This window comes from Osmia lignaria, chromosome 4 (genome assembly GCF_051020975.1).
Source record: "Osmia lignaria lignaria isolate PbOS001 chromosome 4, iyOsmLign1, whole genome shotgun sequence".
Lineage (NCBI taxonomy): Eukaryota > Metazoa > Arthropoda > Insecta > Hymenoptera > Megachilidae > Osmia > Osmia lignaria.
The window spans coordinates 11,713,321-11,731,748 of NC_135035.1; the positions used below are offsets into that span (position 1 = coordinate 11,713,321).

The following is an 18,428-nucleotide window of genomic DNA, read 5'->3' on the forward strand; positions in this document are numbered from 1 at the left end:
TGCGCGGACAAAAGTAGCGTCGTTGCAATTTCACAGCCGTCGCGTCGCAGGCACGAGGAAATGCATTCTTTCCTTCGACGTCGACCACGATTTTCATTTTCGTTTCAAATCGCGAGCTTCTAACCGATTTTCATCCACTCTCGCGAGGCTCATCAGCCATTAATAATACGTACTGTTTTAATTCGTTACCGAGCTCAAATTTAACAAACGAAACAAACCGTTTTCTACCTTTCGAGGTGTAAAACCTTCTCGAGACACCCTGTATGTAAGAGATCAGGATTTCCAGAGCCAGTAATAAGCGAGCTGGCAGAAGCTTAGCAGATAATAATGGTTCTATTCCCGCTGCTTCAGTCCCTATTTTTCACGGATTTCTACATCCATATATGCTTCGTCGAAAATCGAACTGGGTCAAACCTAACCCACACTTGTGAAACCTGAACAATGATGCATCGACTAAAAGTAGGCCTCCAAATTTTTGCAACTGAAGAATTTTATATATTGAAGCATAATACTTAAACAAGTAGCTTAGAAGATTAATTATTATTAAACGAGCACCAAATTCACCTGTAGCTAAGTACGTCTAACATGGATAAGCGAAAAGTTTTCATGTCTCGGTGATCGCAGCGGTGTACTCGGTACGCAAGAAAATGGAAATCGATAAGTAAACACGATATACAGAAAGTTAATTCGATTAGGGAAAGAGTGGATAGGAGATTCGAACGTGTTTTAGATCCGGCGGATAACAAGCGGAGGGAATGCATACCAAACGGCAGCCAGTTGTTCGCAGATGACCGTGCGAAATCCGCGACACGGCAAACGAAACGTTTATACGACAAGCACGGAAAAAGCGTTCCGCCATTCGATACGCGGATTCGCGTTCGTTGAATCGGATATGGGTATCTCGTGGCCAGAGATCGATTTCAAATAAAGCGGAAAAGGCAACAGGAGAGAGAGAGAGAGAGAGAGAGAGAGAAAGCCGCTATTATATTTGACTTTTTGCTTTCCTCCCACGTTCAGCAAGGGTATCCTCGTACTAGTAGACTCAAAGGGTTCGCTGAAGCAATGCTTGGCTCAGGTACATCGTCGTGTCCAAAGCGATTCTTCGATTTTCTTTTACAAAACGACGCACGGAACAAGAACGAGAACGAGAACGTTTCTCAGAGTCTCTGAATAAAACCGAAGAAAAACTTTTCTCAGCCAGTATCGTATATATTTGAAAGGGAAAAAATAGAAAAGGAGTAAGAAACGTAAGGAAAAACACAGCTGTTCAGAGTATCGTGGCGGGCGGATTTCGCGTACAGATGGGCCAGCTAAGAATAAAAACCGACAGGACAAAGCGTATATCGCCTAGAACACCTGCTCTTACTTGCGTTCTAAGGGATACGAGTTCTCGATGAGAGGTACACGCTTGTCTCCCAATAGGGTTTCTCTTGCCAGGACCCTTGGCCTTACCTTGCTTACCTACCTACCTACCTACCTACCTACCTAGCTCTCTCTTCCCCTTACTTCGAGTTCGTTACAACGGTCGATGTAGCTGGCACCAGAGACCCCGTGAAATCATTCGACTTCGTTGCCAAGACGACCTACCATGTATCGCGAAATCTTAACAGGACCAACCATGACCACCATCCCGCGCAACGGTCGATCGAGCTCCCCTCGTGATATTTTTTTCTTTCTTTTTATGTATGAAAACGTACCAACCCCCGTTCCGAACCATTCCAGAGTTTTTATTGTGAAACCAGAGTCATCGCATATCGACGAACCGAGTCGAGGGTTGCTTCGTTTGTTCTGTCATGGATACAGAAATTAAAAAATCAGTATTAATTCTTTCGCACACACCCTCGAACAGCTTTCCCTTCTAATTCTAGAACAATGACCAACGTTTCTCACCCCTTTGGTATCCTGGAAAACACTTGTAGCACTTATCGAAAAGTTTGAAAGGGAAAGAAGAACGAAAAGATAGGGTGAAACGGTTGGAACGAGAAGGAAAATCACTTTGGCCGGGTTGAGAGGGTCCGTGATAACGAATTCTTTAATTATTTCAAACGCTTGAAAGTTTGAAGCAACTATCACGAGGAGGTGACGATGTTACATGGAACAATGGAGAGCTGCTCGTAAACTGCAACTTCGAAGGGAAAGTCGACGGGGACACAAGGTGGACGAGTTTGAAACAGGCGTCAAAGATAACGGATTATTATGCTCTTTCGAGCGAGACATTCTTAATTCATCTGGACGGTCGGGATAGCGAAATAACTGCGTCGTGTATCTAACAGGACCGGGAGTAGATCTTTGTTAAAGTTTAAGTAAGGAAGACTCGCGAGAATTTTATTTGACACCTGATGAATGTGCCCCGTGCCACGAAAAGGTAATGAGAATTCCTAGATCGTGCACGAGTCAGGTATGAAGTATCGCTTGCGCGGATAATGAAATAGAAAGAGGGAGGTGTTGTACAATGTAGAACGTAGACTAGCGAAACCAGTCGGTACACGACTATATCATTATGCGATAAACATTTTCCGGATAAGCAAATGATTTTACACAACTTTGCGACCTAAAAGTTGGCACAACGTAGAGAAATTAGCGTATGGCTCCGATACATCAATCTTTCAAGTCTCGAAACGTCATTCTCAATACAACGAAATGGACTTTCGGGTATATCGTAGACGGTAAAGCAATTTGTAGTAGGAGACCGAGTCTTTTCACTCCGGGAAAGATCGAATCGGATGCGATGAAGAAGACAGATACGATGGAATGGTCTCTGTAAAGGTATAAAGGCACGACAAACGCGAATAAACCTGAATAAAATGCATCAAATAATAGTTCCGCTGAACGATGAATAATGCACGATGCAATCTTGAAACGATGAAAGGCTCGAAACTCGAATACGGCACAGAACTCGGTGCAACGGTAATTGATTCGTTACGAGTTCCGTAAACGTTCGATGAATGAAAACTAATATATATCCGCGAAAACAAGAAGAAGCAGAAGCTTATCGCTTGAACCGAGGAGTCGATGAAACGGGTGGGAGTAGTACCATTGAAAAAGAATGCGATATTTCCCATCATCTCGGTGACGTTAACGCCAGAGTACTCCCTATAACTGTAGTGAACGAGCTGCTTATCCGCTTCGTTCGTTTTCGAGTGTTCCGAATGAACGTGAATGGTACTCTAATAATTCAAGCAGAATGTGTTTCTGCGCTGATGAGTACGAGATATACAACTCGTTCGATATGGCGTGGTGAAAACGTGTATTCGAGAATCATTCGACTTCTTCACGAACGCGAAACTGATTTCCAAAAAAGGCAGACATTCGCTGTTATGTGAATTAACTGTGAAACGATAAAAGATTAAATAAATTTTGAAAAAATCTACTAATACTTCTAGCGTGTTTCTTTATGTTTATCTGTGAATTTCCCCGCGAGTTTGCACGTTCTCGAAATCGCGATGGAACGTTCGATCGATCGATTCGACGCCAGGCAATTACCGAGACGACCAAGGGAGAAAATCGGTATCGAGATTGTACGTGAGACGCTCTCCCTTGGACCGTCACGATCCTAAATGAGATTCGACGAGCACAGTCGTGGATAGTTGCTTCCGTTTCCGTCGATTCTCACGCACGAATGCATCGACGGACCGCCTGGCGAGGAAATGGAAGAGGGTACACAGGGTGGTAGCAGACTGCGCGAATCGGAGATACGAGCAGAGGAGAGACACGGACATGGATGGTGAATTACGATGGTAAAACCGGCTGCTATTAGAGGGAATGAGTCAAAGTAGCAAGCAAATGGAAATCCAAGAAAAGGACAAACCTAAAAAGGGAATTGGACTTGATGCGTAGAAACAGGAGGACGCAACGTGGCCGAGGGATTGATAGATCGAAGAACAGAGGAAGAAACACGAGAAAAGGAAAGAAAGGAACTTTGGGGAGACATAAAAGTTGCCCTTCCCGACCGATTCCCCTTGGCTGATCGCTAAGAACGTCAGCCATCTGGCATTGTATCCTGCTATCCCTAGGACAGCGTGCACCGTCCAAGCGTGTACTCGGTGGCGCCTACCCCACGAGGTTCCCCATACAAGTAAAAGCAAACAACTTGGCTGGAATAATCTAAAGGAAGGGTAAACGGGGCGAGACTAACAAAAGAATTGCATTTTAAGTGACACACGCGTACGCGAATACACAGAAACGGTGATTTTCTCTTACGTCTTACGACACGGACCGATTCGGGTCGATTCCTCGAACGGTCGTCGCGTCAGAGAGCCTTGAAGCGGTCCAAAAACGGAATGCCCGTGGTTTCCCGTGGTTCGCGAGCTAAAGAACGAAAGTGGCATCGAGCTCTCTCCCTCTCTCTGATCTCTCTGTGTTGAGTGTTGAATGAATCGAGCCGAGCTTGAACCGTGGCACAGATACGACGCACTTACTCAGCGTGCCGCACGTGCCTGTTGTGCATACGTAATGCGTATCGACACGTCGAGTGACAGCACGCGGACCGAGTCACGCCGCTAGCTAAAGAATCGATACACGGGAAACACCGTAGTGAACACCGAGGGGAACAAGATCAGAGAAACAGGCTCGATGATTTCGGAACGATGTTCGATAAGATCGGAGGAGACGGATCGAAGCCGTCTGCTCGATAACGAGAAGGTTTAAAGAATGCAGACTCACCGGCAATGGCGACGAACAGGAAGAATATCCACGTATCCATGAGTATGCCGGCGAGGCGTAGCTGCTGGAAGCTGCTGGCTGCGACCTTGTCCATCACGCTCCAGGATGCATCGTTGCACGTCCTTTTGTTTCGGTAGGCTGAACTTCTAGAAGGCTGCTGCTGGATGCACCGTTGGATCGTTGCACGAGGATGCACCCACTGTCCGAGACGCGCACTACCGCCAAAGTACGTGGTGCACCGGACCCCCGGCGCGGCGGTCTCGTGTCACAGTCGTGTCTCACCACCGCGAAACGTGTCCTGACACTTGTCCTTTATCTTTTCTACCACTCGTCGTACACGGGGCAGGCTCGCATCGTTTCTCGCGAATCTATTAAACGGCGCGGCGGCTGCTTCGAATCGGGAACGCTTTATCAAGTCGAGCCAGTGGAGCAGCCGAGAGAACTAGCGGTCACACGGCCGAAGAAAACGATGCGACTCGATGCGTTGCGTTGGCTCGCACGCGTCTCTCTGTGCGTGTGTAAACGTATCATCCGCGAGATACCGGCGAGAATAGACCGGTGTCTATTCGATCCGGCTGGCGCCTCTTTCGAAACGAAGATTCGACCCGTTCTATATCGACTGGCAAAAACGCGAAAGAAAAATCCGTAGCGATACTCGCCGCTTACGACGAGCGACAGCGTGCACGAGTACGGGCGACCGTCGTGTGCTCTCACCACCGCGTTGCCCGGAGTATTGACCGACTCGGCTCAGCTCGGCTTGGCTCGACACACGGTGCGCCGTTCTGCGGCTCCGAAACAGACGAGGAGAGAGATGCGGAGGGGGCGCCTGCTCGCTGACGACTACCGCACGGCTGATCCCCACTGGTTGAGTGCGCGCGCACAACAACACTCGTACGAGTACGCTTACGGATCCGATCCGATCCGATCCGATCCGCTCTGCTCTGCTCCGTTCCGTCGTTCGTAACTATACGCTCTCTGCCAATTCAACCATTCGACGGGCCTTGGACCTCCTTCTTGTTGTCTTCTTTTTTCTTGCTTCACCCTTTTTGCCTCTCGAGGTCTCGACCTGTCGTATTCCTTGAGCAACGTTCCACCGGTAAACAAACGAGCCGACTCTGCTTTTGCTCTCTACTCATCCTTGCCCTATGTCTCCCTTTTTTCTATCTTCTCCAGCCAAGCTTGTCGATAAGCTAACAAGACGACGTATCGTCGATACAGCATCTGACGTTTTCTTTCCGTTGAATGACCGATTCGTCAGGCGCCACGAATGTTTGCTCCGATTCGCAATCGCCCAATCATTCTTCTACTTTAATTCGATAACTACACAGACAGAGATTCTACGTGAAATTAGAGAATAAATAACTTCTATAGGTAGTTTCGTTTTCGAGAACGACTTATCTTCCTCCAGTTAAATTACACTTTAGATCGGAGATACGGATGGAAGTTTTAGTAGCGAACTCTAATGAACTTATTTTCCAAAGTTTTTCTCCAAAACGAAGCTATCTGTACAAAACATTCATTTCACAATTTCAATCTACTTTATCACGTAAAATTACCTGCATTCGCGTAATCGGTATAAACTAAAGACACACGTAAGATCCACTGATAACGCATTATCGTTCGTCGAAGAGAAGGTTTGCTGACGTAACGATGTCGCGCGATACCGCGATGCTTCTTCGGATACTCTTCGTTCTTGATCTAATAAGAATGCAAAGAATCAAAGTAAAGTCTCCTCGCTTTGAAAGTCTTTCACTGTCTCTGCACGTCTTCCCCTCGGAACAATCGCGACTTGGGTTTGCGAGAGCACGCTCGTTTCCGGGACAGCCTAAACAGAGAAAAGTAGAGGGTCGTTGAACGGTTGACACAGGGAAATTCAACGATACATACATACTGTAAACGTCTCCGGCGGCAGTTTTATACGACGATCGATACCCGATAGCTTCCCGTCTACTGCACGAAGATTTCATCTCGAGAACAGCTTCGACGCCTTCCGGACTTAAGAAAGAGATCTATGGGTCGGATAAGGATCCGACCGAAGATCCAGCAGGTTGTACCACGTGGAACGGAAGATTCGACTGCTTTCAACCCTCCCTTTTATACGGTACCCCAACTATCTGCCTATCCGAAACCGAAAGGACAAGCCTGATGTAACTGTCGTCCCAATTTTATCTTCGTAAAATTATCGAACCGTGAATTCTACCCCCACAACAATGGCGTCGAGGCTGTAGTTAGTCGCACGCGACCCATCGAGCTAGCTTAACAACCCGCGGTGTACCACTCAGCGGGGTACTTTTGTTTAACCGAGGCGTTTATTAATCAATTGCAATGGCTCGACCGCAAAGCGTTGCTCGTTTGACGGTCAAATGCTTTTTTTTTTCTTTTTCTTTTGCTTCGTAAATGGAGAGCACTCGGTGCGCATCCTTTGATCTGTCGGGAACATCTTGTTATAATGAGCAGCTTGTAGATTCCAACCCTTTGCACTCCGTGCACAAACAACCTATAGTACCCCGATTCAAACACGCTTTGTAGTCACTGGGAACTTTGTACTTGTTCTAATTACTAATATTCTTATGGTCCGTGAAGAAAAAAATGATTATTCTGATGCACGAGATGAAAGCAAAATCGAAATGCAAAGGATTGGTTTAAAGGACTACAATGGATTTCGAACAATAAATGCACTGGCTGCATGATACAGCAGCTGCAACGATTCGCCTGCATCCGAATACCGTAATGGTTCGATTTACATTAACCAGGCTTACCCGTGTCAATAGGTCAATTCGTGGTATATATGGCGGGACACTGGAAACAATATCAATTGCTTGTACCAACCAATGTATGTTAATAAAAAAAGAAAAAAAAAAACACGTAAATCTCTAAACACGAGTATGTATGTACATTCACGGGTTAAAGCGTAAAAGTTAACGAGCCTAGCTACAGAGAGCACGGATTAAACCGATGTAATGAACGATAATTAAAGCAATCCAACGGCGGCGAGTGTTTTTGAAAGCGTTTAATAGGTGGAGACGACTAGGTCGTTTGGAAAGCGAGACTTGAAGCCAGAGAGTACGAGACGATTCGAGGCATTAACTCCTCTTAAAGCGGTGCCGGTAAAACGGTGTGAGTTTCGGATAATTCCAACGGGGCCAATTGCCAATTGTAGAATCGATGCTTCTGTTCGCGTAATTAAACTTTCTTTTCAACGCCTGACCTGATCGTTCGTTCGAGCTCGCAGTCAATGATTCCACTATGAATTGCTTTCCTATCTGTTCCGACTTCAATCTCGTTGAATCATCCTACTCTCCGGACTTTCAGGGTATCTCAATGGTGTTACTGATGGGAGCTTCCGGGTGTAAATACATTTCCTAAAACAGACAGGAAGATTATGGATAAGGATGCAGGATATTGTAAAAAATCTAATCTGTAAGAATGGATATTAGTAGTGAGTTACAGTATAAAATTAGGGATCACTTCCCCCCCTTTTTTTTTTGTAAACACGTGTTCATAATTTATTATCAATCGTGTACTTTATACAGTGACCTGCACAATTAGTGATACGCTCACGTTTCATACACGCACACACACTTTCAACGAAAAAATATACACACGTCCAAATCGTGTACACTTATACACGTGCGTATGGAACATACACACATCTATTTTTTTTTTATTTTTTCTTTTTTTAATTACATGTATGATGTATGTGTTTATTAATTGGTAGTTTTCATATATAACTATCATTGTGGAGTGTGTTTTTTTTTTTTTTTTTCAAAATATATATTTTTTTGTTTCTTCGTTCGCAACTATCTATGTATGTACGTATAGGACAAGAACGGTGGAAACGATCGTAATCCAGCTTACAAACTCTATTACTCTCTTATTTTATGCATAGTTCATTGTTTCCTGTGCGTCATCAAACGATTTTTTATTCCTTTCCCTAAGGAATTATGATAATTAATTATACTGATGTGCGATATCTGAGTGTAGTAACTAGCAAACACTGGGAAGGAAACGAGAACGAAGTCAGAAGCTTTCAAGTTTGTCCTCTTCATATTTTATCGATGAACAACCACGGTTTTATTATAAGTAATAGACACGGTGAAAACGTTGGTCGTTCATTAATGCAACAAGCTTCAAATTCATGTAAGATGTCATATAACTAGCGGTACAAAAAGAAAAGCGACGATTCAATTTGTAGCAGTAATTATGCAACACCCTGTATATTAAAGCTGACTTCGATAACTCGCACAATCACAGCATTCGCTACATTGCATCTTCTCTTACTCCTTATCACAATGATTCAATGTATTGACTATTTTACAGATAATCTCTTGCTCTTCCGTCTTCCTTTTCCTTCCTTTATTTAATTTTCTACATGTTTGCTCGCTAACGAGTCTCGTGATATTTCCTTCAACGTAACGCGATGCTTGTTTTATTAGACGTTGAAGATTTTAATACGCGATAATTTATGGTCATATCTAACTGTCGTCTGTTGCAAAGCACAGGTGAGCTGTTTTCCTTTCTTCTCTCTCACGATTTTCTTTTATGGACGGCGATTAAAAAATGTAACGCTTTTGTTACAGATTATTACGACATGCGAGGAACGCTAAATCCTTAGTGACTAAAAAACTGTTCGCAATAATGCACGCGTTATACAAATCTTCCTTTTCATTTCGTCTTTTTTGTCTTTTTGTTATTATCAGATAATCACTGCTTTAATCTTTTTCAATCTGGATTTGCGACGGAAATTTTTCTTCTTTCTGAATGTAATTTCATATATAAAAAGGAATTTCCATGAATTGAAATAACAGCATTGCACGTTCGAAACACTGGGACGTTGTTCGATTCAATTTAATCGGACCTAAGTGATCTTCTTTCACGATACTATGATCGTTATATAGAAATTGTCGATGGATGGTCCACGTAATTTGCGACGTTACGTCTACTAATACGCGGTCTGTCCCAAAACTAATGAAACTGATTTCTTTTTTGAAACTCATTAGTTGAAAGGGTTAATTTAAACAGTCTCATTATTTCTGCGACTTGACCACGCGTATGTAAGTACGTACTTACAAGCTTGAAACGAAGCAGTGAATTGTTTCATCTTACGATGACAAATACACGTGTAACATCACGGTAGTTACACGTAATATCTAAATGAAATCGGTGATCCACAAAAAACCAAACCAATAACGTTATCGTATAAATGTTTCGATAAAATTTGTACAATTGTTTTATCGTGCATGGCAATTCGAAGCTACGCATTGAGCACTTTCTCAAGACAACGCTTTCTCATTTGGCAAATGAAAGGTGTAAGATATATCATTTTTTACAAGTCTCCATAATTTCTTTTTATAATACTTCGTTGCGGTTGGAGAAAAATTACCACAAGCTGTGTCCCATACAACTGGGCCAAGTTGTAACTCTAAAACGGTGGAAGATAAAAGAAATGTCAAACCGCTATCAAACCTGATTTCTTCAATGTTTCACTGGTTACAAAATACGATAACGTTTCTTTTTCTTCCGTTTACTGTATCAAACGATATCGCAAGCAAATTTTCTAAGATACGGCAACTACCTGGATTCCATTCGTTAACCTTCACCGTTTTATAATAGATTATTTTTATCTCAAGGCAAATATGTTTCATTTTTGTTAGAATTAAACGGTGGCGCCGAAACGTTTCTGCACATCTTACACGTACGTAATGTATTCAGTTTCACACTGGGAAAAGAATTCGTATGCTCTGTATTCTACACAAACAGGAGGAGCACTTTGTGCGTACACTAAAACCTTCTGAATCACGAATCGTATGTTCGAAGAACATAAAACAGGAAAGATAGAATAGAACACTCGGTACGGTGATTACATCGATGGATAACAATTGAATGAGAATTACTTTGTAATTGTTCTCTGCTTGATAATCTTGTCAACTTACGTATTTCGTACGTACAGAGTACTCAGGGGGTATAAGACGAACATCATGTGCGACAAACTGTTTACAACGTTCGATTCTTTTACAAGCACGAAAAATAGTCGATTCACATATAACATTAAATTTCATTCACTCATCCGCGCTCGCGATAGAGCACCCCTTAAATGTACGTATTTTTTTTTTTTCTTTTTCTTTTCACGTTTAAATACTAATGTAGGCCATGGCATTATATCTTTAATGTATATATATGTGTGTGTTAATAAAAAGGTCTGACATAATCAAAGTTTTGCGCAATTGTATTCGATCAAATGCAAAATACATATGATTTAAAATAATCGTAAAAAGAATGGAAAAAAACATTGCACAGTGATTGAATAAAATTATCTAATAATGCACTAATCCATCGGCTTTTGGTATATCTAAAACTTATATTTCTTATCTTTGAACATTCGAACACGATAGATGTTTTACATCAGACCTCTGTTGTATACGAAAGCCAATAATAAAGCCATAAGACAAAATGTTGCCTTATACATTGAATGCTTCATTCCTGATTCAGAATATTAATTACTCATTAGGCTACGAACACCTAACACACGTTTCCACTGACGAAAGAGAAACTCGTTGTTAATTTAGATTACTAAATAGTCGAGTATCGTTTACATCGCTACGAAGAGACGATGATTAAAAATTCAATATAAAATTATACGATAAATTGTAGACGCGTTATAAAAACTTGAAACGAATTCGATCAAGAAATATATATAAAAAAAAAAAAAAAGAAACGATTGAATTTGGTAGACTTAGAAACGATGATTAATATTATAATTGAAAGTAAAGAAAGTCGCTTGAAGCTATAACGTTTAACAGCTGTTTCAAAGAAGAAGCTGAAACGATATACGAAAACCATTATAGTCATTTCATGACAGGATCTTACGCGAAGAAGTAAAAAAGATTTCTATAGAATGCATTGTGCAATAAAAACGCTCAATTCCATAGTGTATTCTTTCGATGGTACAAAAATTGATGTGTACACGCGTACTGAGACGTGGTCTCGTATTATCGAGTAGATGAACACCCAATATCTCCGATAAATTTGTCTTTTATCTTTTTTTTTTGGTTTTTTGTTCTTGAACCTTTAAATCTTAAACTGATGCTGAATCGATCATTTTTTAAAAAATCTAGTTGCACTTTTAGGAGATAGTTAACATTTCCTTTCGATTGATGCATTTCTTATCGTTCCTATTTTGTACACTTATTTTACAGTGGTGGGATATCAATCGTTCAACGCTTATTAATACTAGAAACTCATAGGCGGAATCGACGAAAGGAAAGAAAACATTCACGAGTTATAATAGATACCTATATACGATGAAGGACAGAAGACCCACGATTTTTTTTTCTTTTTGGATGTTTTTTTTTTCTTTTGGCAGGTGCATTTCACTTTTGTAAAAAAAGAAAAGTGACCCTTTAAAAAGGTAGTGCGTTATCTTGACGCAACCCCCTAATACTTGCTCGATATTTCTGACGTTTATAAAAGAATACATTTCCCTGAACGTCTCCGTTTCCTTCGATTTTTCTCCAATTCGGCTGGAGGTTGATTTCTGATAATACGAACAACCTGGAGCAAAATTATTTAAACTTCTTATCTGTTCTAACCCATGTGCCATTGAACAACAATCATTCCTCCTAGCTCTAACTCCTACCTCATGGAATGCTGCATCTACATTTAATGGAGGATCTTTGGCAGAAGTTTCAATATAAGGTATACCCAACCGGTGAGCCAACTCCCTCCCCTGTTCCTCTGTAACTTTTCTCAAATGTACCAAATCAACTTTGTTGGCTACCAGTAGCATAGGATATACATCTCTGTCCTTTACCCTAAGTATCTGGGTATAAAAATTCATGATATTCTCATAAGACTGTTTGTCAGTCACAGAGTATACTAACAGAAACCCATCACCCTTGCGCATGTATTGTTCACGCATGGCACTGAATTCTTCTTGGCCAGCTGTATCTAACACTGTTAGGTACAAATAAACCTTTGTACACATAAAAGTATAGGGTACCTCTAATGCTATGTGGCAAGCATGATGCAAAAGTAGCTGACAGCATGGTTCAAAATGAATCAAAATGAATGAAAATGAATATCTCTCATGTTACTTACCATCTAAAATGCACCATTGTTTGTCTACCTCTGTATGTTGAATGTAACTGTCTTCAATGGTAGGATCATAATCGGTAACAAATAATTTTTGAAAGAACTGTATGGTGAGAGCGCTCTTTCCAACACCTCCATCTCCAACTACGACCAACTTGAAGGTCATAAGGTTGTCATTATTGGGAGGTCGTGTCATACCGCCTCTTGTTCTCCTACCCCCTCCCCCACTGCTGTGTCTTCTTCTGCCTATCCTGTCAACTCTTTTAATTTATTGTTAGCAGCGCGTCTGCTCGTTAATTGTCAAATTTCACTAGCTATCCAAGGTACCCTGAAAGGGTTAACACCTAATTAGATCAATAAAATTTATAATACATAGATTCTTAATGATTCGTATCATCTAATGCAATAGTTTTATTTTCGTAAGTTTAATAATCAAAAAACTAATGCACAGCATCGCGATGTAGCGGGTGTGTCAATTACACTTAATAGGCCAAAATTAGAAGACAAGCCACTGACGTTTAACCGGGGTTTGGCAGCTCGTACAATGATAGTTTTACTTTGCCAAATTAATCTACTTTTTTATATAATAAAGAATACTTACCTTACATGTTCTGCCACTGCTGCTTCGCGTTCTTCCAGCTGTCAGTCCGGACCACTGTGCGCAACATTCGTAGCTATATAAAAAAGTATGTTTGTGTAAGCTTCCGAAGTTAGTTTCATATACAATGGTTCTTCTATTCTTTTATGACCATGCGCGAAAATATAAGTACTCTAGCGGCATATCTTGTAATTATCACATGGGCAACAGTGATGCCAACAACCATCATAATTTACAGCTCTTGTAATGAAATAAGAATAAACTCGAAATTATTTCCTTTTCTATCTTTGCAGATTTGATCATTATATTAAACGTATTTTAACAAAAATTTACCATCCCCATTAACATAGAATAAGAACCCTTCACAAAAGTATTTTCCTTATATTGGCAAGTCATTTTGTTCTTGTATTCTAAGTACTTCGTTCTGTAATACAAGATTACACGATTGTGTGTAAATGCAAGCGGGAATACGCACGTGTAGTAGAAGACAAATATTAGTGACATTCCGTATTTGTATATTTAATGTAATAATTAAAAACTTTTAAAAAACATTTTTGTTTTATTTCATAATTCACTTATATTGATTTAAAACAAGTTTACAGCCATTACCAGTTACAAATATATAACGTTGAGTAGTCGTACATGTATTACTGTTTAAACAGTATCAATTTTGACAAATGTATAGAACTCATCTTTTGTAAATGTTGTATTAATTCCAATAAAAATGGTTAATGGCTGTTAACTATTTTAATTACTAAAATAAGACCGGTTATTTCTCAGTTTGAGGTTATGTACAACTTCTTAACCAATTGTAAATAATCATAATTATAATCGGCTTTTATAAAAAGTTCATCGCATGTAACATATAAGTAAACAGCTTATCCCTTATATTTGCAGTTATTTAATTAAAAGACAAATCCACCATGGATACAGACCTATATGATGAATTTGGCAATTACATTGGCCCGGATTTGGCCTCTGATAGTGAAGATGAAAATGAATATGGAAATGCTGGAGATGATGCAGAAGACAGAGACCGCTCAGATGAGGAAATGGAAGAAGATAAGGATGAGTCTAGAGAACAAATGGAGCAAGGCAATTCTATGGCAGTTGTATTGCACGAGGATAAAAGATATTATCCTAGTGCTTTAGAAGTTTATGGACCAGAGGTAAGCCAAGTGATTATAAATGTTTCCAGTGCTTATTATCAATTATTCATTTATGATAAATTATAGGTAGAAACTCTAGTGCAAGAAGAAGATGCACAGCCACTAGACAAGCCATTGATAGCACCAACCAGAAGACCAAAGTTTCAAATAAAACAACAGCAACTTCCAGAGACAACATACAGCATAGAATTTTTAGCTGATATGATGGATGCACCTCATCTCATAAGAAATGTTGTTTTACTTGGTCACTTGCACCATGGCAAAACCACCTTAGTTGATTGTCTAGTAAGACAGACTCATCCCTATCTGCACAGTGTAACAGATGAAAAACCACTGAGGTATACCACTGACCTAGTTGCAGACATTGTAAATACTTTGCACCATCAATGATGAATAAAAACCCTATCTTTTGTCTAGGTATACAGACACATTATTCACGGAGCAACAACGGGGTGTATCGACCAAGGCAACCCCCGTGACCTTACTGTTACAAGACGTGAAGTCAAAATCCTATCTCCTAAATATATTCGACACACCGGGTCATGTAAACTTCTCAGACGAAGCGACAGCAGCTATACGTTTATCCGATGGAGCGGTGTTGATCGTCGACGCTGCTGAAGGAGTCATGTTAAATACCGAACGTCTGTTAAAACACGCGTTACAGGAAAAACTCGCGTTAACAGTGTGCATAAACAAGATAGACCGATTGATACTAGAATTAAAATTACCACCCCTAGACGCGTATTACAAATTGAGACATATCATTGAAGAGATCAATGGACTGATAGCCCTGTACTCAGATTCTGAGAATCCCTCTTTTGTATCTCCAGCGATCGGAAACGTATGCTTCGCAAGTTCTGAATACAATGTCTGTTTCACCCTTAAATCCTTTGCGGCACTTTACGCCAAAACCCATCCCACCCTGAATGCCAATGAATTCGCGAAAAGATTATGGGGCGACATATACTTTAATTCAAAAACGCGGAAGTTTACCAAAAAACCACCTCACAATACTGCACAACGTAGCTTCATCGAGTTCATTCTCGAGCCTTTGTACAAGATATTCGCTCAAGTCGTCGGTGATGTTGACACGACTCTACCCGATGGTTAGTCGATTGGTTATAAATTAATGTAACAAGTTTAATTCGTCGGGGTATAATTATGTAATTTACTTCCACAGTACTGGATGAACTGGGGATAAGATTAACATCAGAGGAAATGAAAATGAACATCAGACCTCTGTTGAGGCTGGTGTGCACACGTTTCTTGGGTGATATGTGTGGACTAGTGGACATGTGCGTAGCTCATGTCCCCAGCCCTCAGTCACATGCACCAGTCAAGGTTCAACATGTGTACACTGGTCCCATGGATTCACCTTTAGCGCAAGACATGATTAATTGCGACCCGGATGTTAGTACTTGCGAATTATCGTGTAAATTTAATATCTAATACTTCATTAAACAAATTAAATTCTCTTTGCAGGGAAGATTAATGATCCACAGTACAAAAATGTATCCCACCGAGGACTGTACGCTGTTCGTAGTCCTGGGAAGGGTCATGTCCGGAACCCTCGAGGCAGGACAACGCGTCCGCGTATTGGGCGAAGCGTACTCGCGTACAGACGAAGAGGATTCTCGCGTTCTTACAGTTGGAAGACTATGGATCAGTGAGGCACGTTATTCGATCGAATTGAACAGAGTACCTGCGGGCAATTGGGTTCTTATCGAGGGCATAGACAGACCGATCGTAAAGACAAGCACGATTACCGATCTGAACAACTCAGACGATCTCCACATCTTCCGTCCGCTGAAATTCAATACGCAGAGTGTAATTAAAATAGCCGTCGAGCCTGTCAACCCCTCAGAGTTACCAAAAATGTTAGATGGTTTGAGAAAAGTGAACAAAAGCTATCCTCTATTGGGTACCAGAGTCGAAGAGAGTGGCGAACACGTAGTCTTAGGAACGGGTGAACTGTACTTGGATTGTGCGATGCACGACTTGCGTCGTATGTACTCTGAGATCGACATAAAAGTGGCGGACCCTGTAGTAGCATTCGCGGAGACAGTAGTAGAAACAAGTTCCCTAAAATGTTTCGCCGAAACACCAAATAAACGTAACAAGTTAACCATGATCGCCGAGCCTCTTGAAAGAGGTCTTGCCGAAGATATTGAAGCAGAACATGTTCGAATCACATGGAACAAGTAAGTAAAACTTTTGTATGTTACAAATCATATACGAAACAGGATGTGTTTCATTGTGCAGGAAGCGACTAGGAGAGTTCTTTCAAACAAAGTACGACTGGGATTTGTTGGCTGCCCGAAGTATATGGGCATTTGGTCCAGACTCCACTGGACCTAACATTTTAGTCGACGACACATTGCCATCGGAAGTGGACAAAACGTTATTGAACAGCGCCCGTGACGCCATTATTCAAGGGTTCCAATGGGGTACTCGGGAGGGTCCACTCTGCGAGGAACCAATTAGGAACGTGAAATTCAAAATCCTGGATGCCGTCATTGCCCAGGAACCTCTCCATCGAGGAGGTACATAGTTTTCGTTTCTTCCTAAATAAAAATTTCACTCCCCTTAGATTACTAATCCTCCTGAACCTAGTTTATAAGTTTTAAGTTAAACCCTGTCCTCTTCTCTTTATCTTAGGTGGTCAAATAATTCCCACCGCCAGAAGGGTAGCCTATTCTGCTTTCCTCATGGCGACACCAAGGTTGATGGAGCCCTACTTGTTCGTCGAAGTCCAGGCACCCGCCGATTGCGTGTCTGCCGTATATACGGTACTGGCTAAAAGGAGAGGTCACGTGACCCAAGACGCTCCCGTTCCCGGAAGTCCTTTATACACCATTAAGGCTTTCATCCCAGCGATCGATAGCTTCGGTTTTGAGACCGACTTGCGAACGCACACGCAAGGTCAGGCTTTCTGTCTGTCCGTATTCCACCATTGGCAAATCGTACCTGGCGATCCTTTGGATAAAAGTATTACGATACGACCCCTCGAACCACAACCAGCCACCCATTTAGCTAGGGAATTTATGTTGAAAACACGAAGACGGAAGGGACTGTCCGAGGACGTGTCCATCAACAAATTCTTCGACGATCCTATGTTACTTGAATTAGCTAGACAAGATGTATTACTTAATTATCCATTGTAATCTGTAGCTATAAATTTCGTACACTAATTTTATCATTAAAGAAATAATTTTATATAACAAATTTGTGTGTTTCTATCTACCATTATCCTCTTTATTATTCCAATTGATAAATGATTTTTAAGAAAAAATACGGAAGATTTCATAAGAGGAATTTTCCATGGAATTCGCTTTTAAATTTAGCGAGGTTTCAAAGCGATCGAAGAAGGAAAAACTTGCGGCGCCTCGTTATCGAGCTTGATCTTAAAATAAAACGAGAGACGCTTCAACTCGTGACCGTGCGAAAATAAATACTCGGTCGGCAACTCGTGCCAAAGAACGCGAAGTGAAACATTCCACCGAGCTGCTATTGCGAAATAGTATAGTCGAAAGTCGACTGTAACATATGGACAAGATTTCGTCCGTATCCATTCCCTCGAAAATTTTCAAGAACCATTATCTTTCCTATGCGACAGTATCTTTCTTAATTTAATTTTAAACCAGTTTATCGTTTTAAACATTAAATATATCAGATTTTCCTAGAAACGATGGTTTCTTCAAACATCTATATTCGATCCTACATCGTTTCTAACAATTGGAACGGCTTCGCAACTATAATCAAATTCCAAGGCTCTAGAAACGCAAATCGTATTAACAAACATGTTCTGCATAATCGCATTTTCAAATTATCACTCCTATCGATCGAAATGTCTCGAGAAGTGCAACTATCGAATTCTAAGAAGGTTCTAGAAGCGAGAGGCGCTTCTC

The 18,428-nt window shown here is 41.1% G+C and overlaps 3 protein-coding genes across 12 annotated transcripts in view; 1 reads left to right on the forward strand and 2 right to left on the reverse strand.

Annotated features, from left to right (window-relative positions):
- dtn (transmembrane protein 132C dtn) overlaps nt 1-7,988 on the reverse strand; it is a 60,811-nt gene extending 52,823 nt beyond the window's left edge. For 2 of the 5 annotated variants that reach the window (XM_034322042.2, XM_076688040.1), the window contains exons 1-3: nt 6,550-7,988; nt 6,219-6,487; nt 4,663-5,982 (exon numbers count right to left, since the gene is read on the reverse strand). In XM_034322042.2, the coding sequence (XP_034177933.1) occupies nt 4,663-4,756 (94 nt within the window). In that variant the 5' untranslated portion in view covers nt 4,757-5,982; nt 6,219-6,487; nt 6,550-7,988. Of the gene's footprint in view, nt 1-4,662 lie in introns of all 5 variants that reach the window. The other 3 variants (XM_076688039.1, XM_076688038.1, XM_076688037.1) reach the window with 3 other exon arrangements.
- A 330-nt stretch (nt 7,989-8,318) lies between these two features.
- The window catches only part of LOC117603188 (ras-related protein M-Ras), a 37,751-nt gene continuing 27,641 nt past the window's right edge, over nt 8,319-18,428 (reverse strand). The window contains exons 3-6 of one of the 5 annotated variants that reach the window (XM_034322077.2): nt 13,360-13,427; nt 12,760-13,013; nt 12,299-12,615; nt 8,319-12,213 (exon numbers count right to left, since the gene is read on the reverse strand). In XM_034322077.2, coding sequence (XP_034177968.1) covers nt 12,124-12,213; nt 12,299-12,615; nt 12,760-13,013; nt 13,360-13,421 — 723 coding nt within the window. In that variant the 5' untranslated portion in view covers nt 13,422-13,427 and the 3' untranslated portion in view covers nt 8,319-12,123. Of the gene's footprint in view, nt 12,214-12,298; nt 12,616-12,759; nt 13,098-13,354; nt 13,522-18,428 lie in introns of those variants that run through there. The other 4 variants (XM_034322076.2, XM_034322078.2, XM_034322081.2 and 1 more) reach the window with 4 other exon arrangements.
- Nucleotides 13,736-17,733, forward strand: LOC117603177 (116 kDa U5 small nuclear ribonucleoprotein component). Of its 2 annotated transcripts, none has more exons than XM_034322056.2 (8): nt 13,736-13,875; nt 14,249-14,520; nt 14,587-14,858; nt 14,938-15,626; nt 15,701-15,930; nt 16,003-16,721; nt 16,783-17,063; nt 17,179-17,733. In XM_034322056.2, exons 2-8 carry the CDS (start codon nt 14,275-14,277, stop codon nt 17,682-17,684), a joined length of 2,943 nt encoding a protein of 980 aa, XP_034177947.1. In that variant the 5' UTR covers nt 13,736-13,875; nt 14,249-14,274; the 3' UTR covers nt 17,685-17,733. The 2 variants fall into 2 exon arrangements, with proteins under 2 accessions (XP_034177947.1, XP_034177948.1); XM_034322057.2 differs by lacking the exon at nt 13,736-13,875 and adding an exon at nt 13,926-14,162.

Coding starts and splice junctions, on each gene's coding strand:
- LOC117603177 (XM_034322056.2), top strand. CDS start 14,275: ATGGATACAGACCTATATGATGAATTTGGCAATTACATTGGCCCGGAT. Junction 15,931..16,002: donor TGATTAATTGCGACCCGGAT/GTTAGTACTTGC, acceptor TTCTCTTTGCAG/GGAAGATTAATGATCCACAG. Junction 16,722..16,782: donor GTTCGAATCACATGGAACAA/GTAAGTAAAACT, acceptor TTCATTGTGCAG/GAAGCGACTAGGAGAGTTCT.